The 12,327-nt window shown below is 37.2% G+C and overlaps 1 protein-coding gene across 5 annotated transcripts in view; it reads right to left on the bottom strand.

The window, feature by feature from the left end:
- The window catches only part of TRPM3 (transient receptor potential cation channel subfamily M member 3), a 444,564-nt gene that overhangs the window by 202,524 nt on the left and 229,713 nt on the right, over positions 1–12,327 (bottom strand). For all 5 annotated transcript variants that reach the window (XM_079790372.1, XM_079790376.1, XM_079790373.1 and 2 more), the window contains exon 5: positions 11,023–11,147. In XM_079790372.1, coding sequence (XP_079646498.1) covers positions 11,023–11,147 — 125 coding nt within the window. The remainder of the gene's footprint in view (positions 1–11,022; positions 11,148–12,327) is intronic.

Raw genomic sequence — 12,327 nt, 5'->3', positions numbered from 1 at the left:
GGGACAGTAGATTTTCTAGAAGTTCAACTCTGCACAACCGTGAACCCAGAAATTTGTTCTAGCTGAGACTTGAGGACATGTTTTATAATTCCTGAGAACCTAATTAAAGACCATCAGTGAAAGTGACATTTTCAAATGAAGAAAGGCAGGAAGTAATTCTGGGCCAACCTCATGTACTCACTATAATCTGAGAATAAAAGGACATAATTAAATCATCAGACTATATTCTCTGTATCTGTTTCCTTCACCACAGGGTTCTAAGGATACTGGTGCTTCTGTTTTCTGAGTGTTGACCTTTTTTTCTTGGGAAACATGGCACACCAGTTCTTTGGGAATACTAGTACATTTGAATCAGTCATGACAAGAAGGTCAGGTATACAGTATCACTCAGGCATTTTAATTTCTTCATCTTGCTGCTTCCAATTTCTTTTGATCTTAGATCTAGGGTAAATGAAAGGTGATCATATTTTGACAAAAATTGTGTCTGCTGAATAGGGGATATAAGTATAAAATAATTAAAATGTCCTAATTTATTTTCTAATCATCATTGGAGGAAGATATGCTGAATCCTAGAACAATTCTGAATGTATGAGCCATAGAAATCTGTTTGAAACCCAGTTCTCCAAAAATCTGAGTCTCATATTTTTAATCTTTAAAAGGGAAAGAATAAAACCACTTACCTTAGATGAGGTTATGTGTAAAATACATGGCACCATGCCTGGCTCTTGCCAGGCAATCTATAAGGGTAATTTCCTTCTTAAACTCTGCTTTATTTTACCAACTATAAAGTGATTTTCTAATCGCAAACTGGTGACCAAAAGGAAACGGTATACAAATCACAGACTTCTGTTTTATACAAGAGATTTCAATGGGGCAATGTAAGCAAAGGCAAAAGACATTAGCCATCAGTTGGCAAAATATGCAAAGTGCTTTTTCTTTGCCATCTCCTCCCAGGCCATTTACGAGGGTGATGCTCTAGAACTACTTGTTGATGAACTACAAAGAAGGAAATAACTTCCCGAATACTTCTGAGGAATGCATTTTGGTCTAACTTGCCTACAAAATCCACTTGATGTTCTTCATTACAAACATCCCAGCAGTTTCAATTTGCATATCTACAAAAGATTTACTGACTTTCTTGTTATGTTTTTCAAATAGAGAAAAATAATGCCTTTGCATTACATAAAATACAAATGAATATTTATCTCTGACAAAATATTGGAGGTAATACATCAACTTTTATTTTTAAGAGCTCATAAAAAGAGGCCTTTGTAAAAATGTGTGTATATGTGTGCGTATGTACATGCACTTCTACACAGGCATAGTAAGAACAATTTTGACATGTTCATGACTTACAGATATATTAGATTACTCTACTATGTTTCACAGTCAGTGTTTCCTGAGAGAGTCAAGACCTAATGACCTACAGCACCCACTGTATGTAATGGATCACCTTCTCTCCTAAGAATAAAGGTTCAAGTTAGGTACCACTCTTGAGAGAACTGAGAAGAGAGTCACTTGAATAATTTTTTTGTGTTTTATAGTTCAGATGAGGAATATGGGTTGAGATAGGCTGATTAGTGTCTGAAAGGCCTACATGTCAATTGATATTTTATAATTGGTGAATACAGTATTATCCAGGAGGGAAATTTGGTTAGAAATGGAATTTAGACACTTAGTAGTCTTTGGGTATTATGAGCCAGAATACTTCTATGTAATGACATTTTGCCTTTCTTTCTTGTACCTCAAGAGTAGATGAGAGACTTCTTCACTCATTAATCCATTGTACAGATTGGTAAAATTTTGGTTCCAAGGCCTATATACCTTGACTCTAAAACAAAGAGGTAATGAAGTAGGAGCAGTTTAAGAGGTTAATAGAGGTGAAGATACCTTATATAAGGCATCTGTAATGTCATTATCATTGCCAAGAAGGGACTGATCCAGAGATACCATGGAAAAATGGAACGCCCTTCATGTGCTGGTGCCAGAGTGCTGTATTTATTTTCTCCAGACGGGCTTAAATCGATCACTTAGGAGCTGACCACTTGGGAGCTAATCTAAGACCTGCTTGAGTTTTCCTAGCTACTTTCATGAATGTTTTGGTCGCACCCGGAGTACATAATGGGAAGTCATAGTGGGGGTTCTAATTACAGGTCCTCTAGTTACTAATGTTTGACTTTTAACAAGTCTTTGAATTCATTCACTCATTTACTCATTAAGAATGTCTTGAGAAAATGAATGTGATAAGTACGAGTCGGCCAGCTTGAGGAGACATACAGGTATAATCTCACATCTAGGTAATATCTTACAATAAACATTAAAACTGTATTTAGTGAAAGAAACTTTTTGGATGGTAGCTTTCTCATCTATAAAGTAGATGACTATAATTTTTAAAGGCTTTCTATCTCTAAAATTGAGTCTGAACACTGTGTTGAAGAGTACAATTGTGTGTTTTTCTCAAGTTAGTGTAGAACAATGGCCCTCTATGTGTGCTGGCTACAAAAATAAGTAGTTTGCTCATGTCCTTGGATCTCTTCTATTTTGTGGTGCTTTCTACAATGAAAGGGAAGTGACTCTTTTCTTGAACAAAATGGAATTGAATTGAGTCAGGTTTTTGAGTCATCAATCATAGGTCTTCTGCCATCCCAGATCTTATTACCTGGTGAGGTGTGCATGAGCATTACCCAGGCAAGTAGCAGGGTAGGGGGTGGTGGTGTTCACAGAGTCATTCTCCTCCTCCCAATAGCACTATGGTTTTAATTAAGGCAAGAAGAAAATTAGCATTCACTGACCATACTATGCCAGGCACTGAGTTAGACACTTTCACATGGATTAATCCATTTCATGCTTATTTTTTAGGTGAAACTATAGAGGCTCAGAGAAGTGAAGTGTCTTGGCCAAATTTGCCCCACTAGCATTCTTTCCTCAAAACCCCATATAAATTCCTTTACAGACCAGGAGACATTTAGGGGGAAGACAGAGGACCCAGCCTGATTGTAAATTTATAAAGGATATTATGATTTTGCTGCTGGACATTTTTGCCAGTGGCTTAGCTGAGCATTAAAATCCTTCTGACAGCTGCTCAGATTATTTCCAGATGAGTCCACTAGAACTGTATAGTATACAGAGGTCAGGACAGGCACCAGCAGGCAGCCAAATGGGGTTTGTGCTTTGGAGAGAGAGAAACAAAGGAGTGGTGAGGTTCTCTTAGCATCAGGCATGTGTTTCTGGGAGAGAAGAGGAGTGGGAAGCAACCTCTGTGTCTGAGTTAAAGAAACACAGGGACTGAGAATAAAATGAAAAATGAAAAGAAAGAAAGGCACTGTGTGTGTGTCCTTATAATCACAGAGAGGCCTGTGCTAGTGGGGACACTGGTTTGTTATATACTATTCAGACAGCTCAGCTGTAAGTCTAGGTATAAAGCAGGGTCATATTGAAACCCAGATGCTGCCTCTCAGCGCAGCAATCCAAACAAGAAAGCAGCAAACCCAGGGGTCCATCTCCAAACTGGGCCCACATACTTCATCTCTGTGACTCCCACTAAAATCCCTGGGAAGAACAATGACACCTTTCTGCAGCACTTTGAAAGTGTGCTCGACTCGTGGGCTGTGAGTTGCACCATTCTCATGTCAGCCTTTCCCCTTGAATAGGCTCACTTCCCTTTGTCCTGTCCTGTGGGGAACCGTGTACCATTCAGACACAGGGCCTGCTGGCAGCGGGAAATGACCCTTGAGTTGGAAAGGGATTATGTGCCTTAGAAATCACCATGTATCAGTGAGAAAATTTTAAAATATGTTCCAATTCTTTGAAAATCTTCCCATAGTCTAGGCTGGATTCAGTGACTCACTTCTAAGAAACAGAAGAAAACAGAAGCAATGGTATGTGGACTTCTAAATCAAGGTCATTAAAGGGTTCCTCTTAGCTCTCTCTTGGATCACTTATTCTGGGGGAAGCAGCTGCCATGTTAATAAAGCGGCCTTTTGGAGAAGTCTACACGGTGAGCAACTCCTAATCAACAGCCATGCAAGGGAGTCCTCTTAGAAGAGGGTCCTGTAGCCCCAGATGATGCAGCCCCCACTGACGACTTGACTGTGACCTTAAGAGAGAAACCAAGCCAGAACCATCCAGATAAGCCACTCATAAATTTCTGGGGCCCACAGAAACTGTGAGACAATACATGTTGTTTTTAAGCCATTAAGCCATCAAGTTTTGGGGTAATTTGTTACACAGCGATAGATAACTGATACAGTAGTGTATTATTATCTTCTTTGAGGCCTCACAATGTATCCTTTCCCTTCTATTCTGGATTTGCTATGCATCATAACGTCATGACTTCTTGCCCCCTCTGGGTTCTCTATGCTACCTGGCATTTTCCCTCTGGGCTCTGAACAGTCCTGGTTCTTGTTCTCCACTGGGGCTGCAACTGTCATCCTCCACTCTCCTCACAGGTCTGACCCAAACACCATCCTTCCTCATTTAGGAGATAAGTGATAAAAAAAAGTTCTAGAGAGACCCTGAGGTGAAGGAGTCCAGAGCTCAAGGGGAGATTAACCATCTGCGCCCGTGTAACTGAAACAGAAGAAAAAAGACTGTCTGCAAAGCACTGGTGGTAGGATATTGAAGTTTTAGCCTGGAGATTTATCATTTATCACTGAAATAATCACAACAACAATAATAATATCAACACTTTTTTAGAGCTTAATAAATATCAGCACCCATCTAAGGACTTTTATACAGATAATCTTTTAATTCTCTTAATGGTAGTAAAAAGTTGTTCGTTTTAGTATTGCTATCATTTTTCCCATTTTACTGATGGTAAAATTACCACAAAGAGGTTAAGTAATGTGCCCAATATTACATGACTAATAATATCTCTAGCTCTCTATCATAAGCATATAAACCAACTCAAGTCTCTTCTATCTTGATGAAAACAAAAAAACAAAAAACCAAACCCTTAATTTATGGCTTCCTTCAGTTACTTGTACATATCTCCTCTCTTCACAATCAAACCTGTAAAAGAGTAGTTTCTCCTTGTCATCTCTACATCTCCTTCCTTAACCCAGCTTGATCGTCACCATTCTTCTGATACAGACAGAACCAGTGATGCCAATGATGTCCATCTTAATCAATTGGATGAACACTTCCAAATCCTTACTTTCCATAGTCTTGCAATTCTATTTGGCATTACCCTTCACTCCATCCTGAAACACACATTCCCCTTGGAGTCCATAACACTCTCTAGTTTTGCTCCTACCTTTAAGATCTTTTGGTCTCCTTTGCAGGCCGCTTTCTTCTGCTCAGCCATAAAATGTTGGAAGAGCATCAGGATTCAAGTGTAGGCCTTCCTTTTTCTTACTCTACATACTTGGTGATCTCATCCACCAAAATGGCTCAGATAATTGTCATCCTTAGGCAGATACCTTCCAAATTTAAGTGTGTAGCCTGAGATCCTGCCTCATAGACTCACTGGCCTGCTGGATATTTTCACATGGATATCGCAAAAGAACTTTGGAATCAGCATGACCATATCCAAATTCAACACTGTCTTCACTGAATCTGCATTCCCCATGTAAGTAAATTAGCTTAGAACCTGTGTGTGGTCCAGGTTCCGTTAGTATTGGATGCTCTGTGTAGCAGACTTGAATGGGTCTCTTTGCCTGTGAACTTTTCCTCTCACATCTCCTGGGTGAATCTTATCTAACCTAGTAATGAAAAATCCAATAAGCTCTGCATAAGGACCACTACTGTGGTAAGTTTTCTGAGCTTACAATATGAAGTCATACTTGGCTTGCCTTAGGAATAAGTGATATATATATACTGAGTTGATAACTACATCAGAATTATCATTCAATGGTATTATTAAACTTGATTTTGCTTGGCTTGAAATATAAAAATGATATCAAAAGAACACTTTCCAATTAAATATAAGAACTCTTAAAGATTATAAAATTCTGAGAATAAATCTATAATTGAGGAAACTATAAGATGTCCTTGAATGTCAAGATAATTTGATAAGCACATAAGATGATGTGTTGGAAATCTCCCCAAACACAATTTTCATCCTCAAGTTAAAATGAAATGCATTTTTTTCTTGTGATCATGTCTAGATTTTTAATTTGACATGTGTGTTGTTAATCTAGATTTGGGAAAAAACAAATGATAATGGCTTCATAAATTGTTCAATTCTCTGAAAAAACTCAGGGAAGATTGTTTTCTAAAGGAATACAAGTATAAAATGAGTCATATGAAAATTAAAATACATTGGATCTTTTTTCTTGACTTTACACTGGTGACACTTTCATAATCATCTATGCAGGTTGAGGCTATCTAGGGACAAAGTGAAGGACTCTGGCCACACTTGTTGAATCTATTTTTAATTCAATTTACAGGCATATGATATTTGCCAATTACCTCAACTAATAATAAGAACATAATATCATTAAATATCTCCTTATATCTTACTTGGCATACTACTAGTTAAGAGTATGGGCTCAGAGACAGTGGATCTTGGTTCTAATCCTTATTTAGCTGCCTTACTATGAAAAGGGATAACACAGACTTCATAAGGATAATAATATATGCCAGCACAGAGAGCATCATCAAATAAGAGCCCAATAAACTATAATTACCATTATTATGATTATGCTCATAGAAATTTTATGAAGATAGACAGAACAGGTGTTTTTATAATCCATTTAGAAGTGGAACAATCAAATCTTGTGGAGTTTAAATGACATGTCAATGTTTCATGTTCATAAAAAGTATTACATCAGTGGTTAATATGAAACAAACAAAAATAACTCAGTCTCTATTTTTGAGGAGTTATTAATTAAGGTGGGGAAGAAGACAGTTATGAGATAAATCAGGATATGACATTTGGGATAAAGTTAGTCAGAAAAGATGACTTGGTGGAAGTGAGTCTTGAGGTTAGTTTGATTGAAGTGTAGAATTTTGTGGGTTGTAATAGAAGAAAGGGGCAGTAAGAATAATATGGAGAAATCACAGAGGTGGAGTTCACCTTAATAGCTAAACAATATACATTTTCATGTCTAATCTCAGGATAAAAAAAGTATTACTATCTAATATTCATAGCAATATTCTCAACTAAAGTCTGTTGTATTAATCTATTAATTGAGAAAAGAAGTGTTTGGTTAAACGGAATAGAAGATATTTAAATTTAAAGAACCAAGGCTAGTTCTGCCCTTCATTTGGGTGAATCATGCATTTCTCAAAGCGATTAGAGAAAGGCCTGTTCTCAGTCTACACTTGGCCCCCATTCCCAACATAACCATCCACCTCCCACCTTGAATTGCTAAATAAGAAAATAGTTTTCTATTCACATGCCAGGTTAAAAAATGCCCTCACTATAGTCACTATAGTATGACCAAGCTTGGAAATATGGTTAGAGATAACGTTGTGGGATAAAGTTGTAAACTAGTTAGGATCTATCATAGCATTTCCCCCATAATTTTTATTTTCCTTGTAGCCTGAATTTCATCGTGCCCAATTCAGCTTCATCAATATTCATTGAGCACCTACACTTGAGGCTCTAATTGGAGCTCTGAGAATCCAAAAATACTTGCCTGTATCTTTAAAGTCTAACTTAATGTCTAGCTAAGAGCTAAGACTTGAAGGGAGGAAATGTAAATGCTTTAGGATATCTTGAAGCAGACTTGGGGCAATTTAATCTTTCTTCTTTATGTTTAGAACTAGTTTTCCCTTTATAGTAGCCTTCCAAAGGGATATTCATATTCTGAGATGAATAGCAACTAGCAACTGCTGTGTCAACAGCTTCTATAAATAGCGTAACTCTAGTAATACTTGAATGTCCAGCTTCTAAAAGTGCTCATTTGAGAGCCAGCTCCACAGAAATAAAATAATCTATATTTTCTATCAGTTGGGCAATAAATCCACTGCAGTAAATATCAAGCATAAGAAATGGAGCCTTTCTTTTATTCTATTTTTATTTATTTCAAGTAAATTTCCTAGATTTCCCTTGACAGTTATTTTGTGCCACTTCAACATTATTCTGAAATACAGACATGGACTTGACAAAAAATACCACTATTTTATGTTTTCAAATAATTGCATTTTGATAGAATTCTGAAGTGGCAAAGATTTTTAACAATACATTAGTGTTTTCCCCCTGCAACATGAGGCTTATCTTTTTGATGTTTATTACATACAAGTTTAATTATATAAAGTAGAAGAAAAAGGACAGAGGCTATGAAAATTGTTATAACTACTTAAGCTCACCAGAAAACATTTCTATTTTAATGATTTTTTAGGGGGATTTTTACCATGATCATCAACGTTTTATTTATATACTACTTTTTATGGCAACCTATCATTACATTCTTTTTGAATGATCATACTAGAATAGCAAACACATATTAAAAATTCCCTCAAACTATGTCATAATATATACCAAACAATTTTATTATAATAATGTACAGCTTGAGAAACAAGAGCCTGAGAAATTCTATATATATTCCAATTCCCCAGTTTTTGTGAAGAACTGTACTAGCGTGGTTGAAATTCAGTGGATCTTGGTCAAAGATTTACTGAAGAACTAAAACACAACTGTTTTTCCTGTGTTTTCTACAACCTGCCAGTTTCATTTCCTTTTCTCTATGCTCTCTCTGCAGGTTCACTTGGATGTTGGTGAGCTATGGCTTGCCTTTATTAGACTCCTGTGAGCGGTGACAATGAATGTGCACAATTTACTGTACACACAGTGGCTTTTTTGTGCCCTCTAGGCTGGTATCAAGACCATTTCTCATTGGAAAGTCAGACAATATAATTAAATCCTACTGGCACAGGCATGGGTAAATTCCTACTGGTATACAAGTGGGAAGAAATACGGGGAAAAGGAGAAAAGAATAAAAATAGCATAAAGGGAGGTAAAATCAGAGAAAAATGGAAGAATGGGAGGAAAAATAAATCAGGAGTGATTCAACTCAGCAAAACAAGTAAATGCAATATAAGTATTATCTTTCTGCAACCATAGAAGATTTATAAGATGAACAAACAGAATATTATAAAAAGGCCAACATTCTCTGCAAATGTTTAGGCAACTGAGATAATTATTTGGTTACTTTCTCTTGAATAAAGAAATAATCAGCTTCTATTTATTCCTAGGTCATTTGAATGAGAAAGTTCCAGAATGCCTCTCCCACCTAACATCATAAACTTAGGTTTATGATAGAGATGCTGAAGCTGTGAATATTTAAAGATGACTTCTGAGTTATCACAACATTTTAAATAATTAACTCATCCTACATAATAAAAAGGCAATATGCAAATTGCATCACTCCGCTACGCCCACGATTGGGCCGGCTGGAGGCGCGGGGGGCGGGACTCAGGGTGGCCGATTGGCTGGCGGTAGGAGCGGGGGGCGGGGACTTGCGAGTCCCCGCCCCCCGCTCCTCCCGCAGGCCTAAACAGCTGATGCTGCGGAAGGACCCATGTGGCCGGCGGAAGACGCTGGTGGTGGAACTCGGGGTGGCCGATTGCGTGGCTGCCAGCACCAGTTTTCCGCCAGCAGCAGTTTTCCTCTGGCCACCCGCCATCAGAGCGCCTCCTGATCGAAGCTCCTCTCGGGGTAGCCGATCGCGCTGGCGGGAGGCGCTCTGATCGGCGGGTGGCCAGAGGAAAACTGCTGCTGGCAGCCAGGTGAAAGTCTATTGCACGAAACTTCGTGCAACGGGCTTCTAGTTTGTTAATAAAATGCAATAATAAATGCTTTTGTTATTAGGACATTGTAGCATATTCTAGTTCTTTATGAAGTATATTTGTTCTAGGTCACAATTAACCTACACTTAAGAGCCAACTTGGAATCTAATCCAGGTATACTCCATCAAAGACCAGTCCCAGACACTCTGAAAAAAAATAGTGACATTACTTTTACAGTCATTTCTGACTACGAAAAACTCTGGGAATTGCTTCTTGAGATATGTAATTTGTGTGTGATATAAAACAGCCAGTAAATTTCAGTTACAGGGATACTCCACTGATAAAACTAGTATCTCATTCCTTAATCTACATATTCTGGATAAATTAGCATGTCTACATGTAAATTGGTAACATTGCTATGGACACTTCTTATAACTTAAAATAAAAGCCTTGATGAATTTAAAGAGTATTTGTTTGTTGCTTGTGTTTCATGGTATTTGATTTTTTTCTTTCAAGTATTTTGTTTGAATTTGAGAAAACTGCATATATTGTATTGCATTGAAGTAAGATGGTTTCAGTGCACTGCAATACAACAGAAAAAGTAGTTTAAGACCAGTTAATTCTCAACTTCTTTGAGTTTTTTCTCTTTTGATTTTTTGTCAGACCTCATGAATAAGATGATGATTCAGATAAATATAAGCCCAAGTTCTCTCTGATGAATTGTTGATTGATTGGTCAGTGTGTGGCTCTGGACATCAGAATAGAAAAAAGAAGTTGGCATCTTGCTGAATTTGGTCAAGGCTTCTGAATAGTTTCATAATGGGACATAAAGAACCCAACTATGCTCACTCCTCACCAAGCTCTCAGTGAAAGAAAGACCAACCAAGGAAGACAGCTCTATGCAAAGAATCTCCCTTTGCAGTGTTTCAGATCGAGGTGAAGGGCACTCAAATAATAAAGAAGCTGGAGACCTGGGGTGAGTAGAGACCTCTTTATGCGTGAGTCAACAGGTCCGTGTTGTTAATTAATCTTAATGTAACCTTGCCAAGAGCATGTGCAAGATTTGATGGGTGAGGAAAGACCACTGCTTGATTCAGGCCAAGAAGGCAGTTGATAGGTCTTACTTAGGAACTTTCTTAGTAAAAAGAATTGACGCTGGAGTTTTCATAGATAGATTTTGGAAAGTGAATAGTCTTTCAATAAATGATTCCTAACATAAGTTTCATTTTGGGAGGTAGGGACTAAGAGAGTACTGTAATGTGCATATTTTGAATTGCAATTTTATTTAACTTTTTGATATCACCCCTATGAGAAGTTACATATACAGGGAAAACTCGCAGGACTTACATCTCTTCCTATCAGATCCTCCTGGTTTTCCACAATTCCCCAGGGGGCGATACCTATGGTACATATCTTCCCTCGAGACTTAGATGCATGGTCCTTCAAGGCATCGCCAACATGACGAATAACACCTAATAGGAAAAAGAGAAGTATTACTCTTGCCTTTTAAAGCAATTACTTTCCATTGTTCTAAAATAAATTGTGAGAACGATTTCTCCCAAGATTAAATGTACTGAATATACAATTTTGACACATTTCTATACAAACTGCATTGTTTATGTGAATATAAACTTGTGCCTCTAATGCCAGATACATTTGCCAAGACTTGTATATGAACTCCAGCAATGCTTTTCTCATCCCATCTTATATGAAAAAATGCATCTAACTTCTATAAAAACATAAATATAATTCTTTAAACTTAGAAAATCTTTTTCTGGTATTATAAGCATAATGATGTATTAAGTAGGACTAAGAACCAATTCCATGACTGTATCCTATAAAAAGCATGAAATATAACATTATATTAAATTTACACCACAGTTTGTAAGAGTTAGGGTCAAATAGAATAGTGACAGCTCAGATTTTGTCAACCTTGATTTCATCTTTCAATTTATGGACACATAATGTGCAGACACTACTTGGAAAGAAAATGTTAGCATATTCTGTGGAAAGTTCATGTTAAAAATATATAAATATACCTTTTTATCTTTATCATTCTAATAGTTTTCCTCTCCTATCATGATGGACTTCCCCATCACTGTAGTTAAAAGTAAGAAATTCAGTTTATAAGATGGTTGGAGACCTATAATTTATCTTTTTATAAACCATCTAAAGAAGGTTCAATTAATAATCTTTTCACCTCCCTCTTCAATGGCAATTTTCATATAAGATATGAAATATATTCTCTAAGAGATGTTTCCACTTACAAAAATTCCACCCATTGCTCAAGGAAAACTTCACACCTAGTTTCATCTCCTATATGAAAGCTGAGTTGGATTTTATTTTGTCTAAGTTTGAACAGGATGTGGTTTGCGTATCTTGAATAGCTCAATATGTCCCCTACCGTATTCTGTCATGAATCATAATTGCACACAAAGATGGCCCCTCTAAATGTAAAACTCCTTGAGGGGCAGGGGAGGGAGGTCAGTGTCTTACTCATCTTTGTGTATTTCAGGGACTAGCACAGAGTAAAGGCTCAGAAACCATGCACTGAACTAAGCACACAAAACACACCAGGCAATTGAGTCATGGGATGAGACATACATGTGTAAACAACTCGATTCTGAAATATTTGTAAGAGGAAACAGAAAG

Source organism: Cnephaeus nilssonii (genome assembly GCF_951640355.1).
Source record: "Cnephaeus nilssonii genome assembly, chromosome: 14".
Classification (NCBI taxonomy): Eukaryota; Metazoa; Chordata; class Mammalia; order Chiroptera; family Vespertilionidae; genus Cnephaeus; species Cnephaeus nilssonii.
Note: the sequence above shows the minus strand (reverse complement) of the source record. Positions and strands in the feature narration are given on the sequence as shown.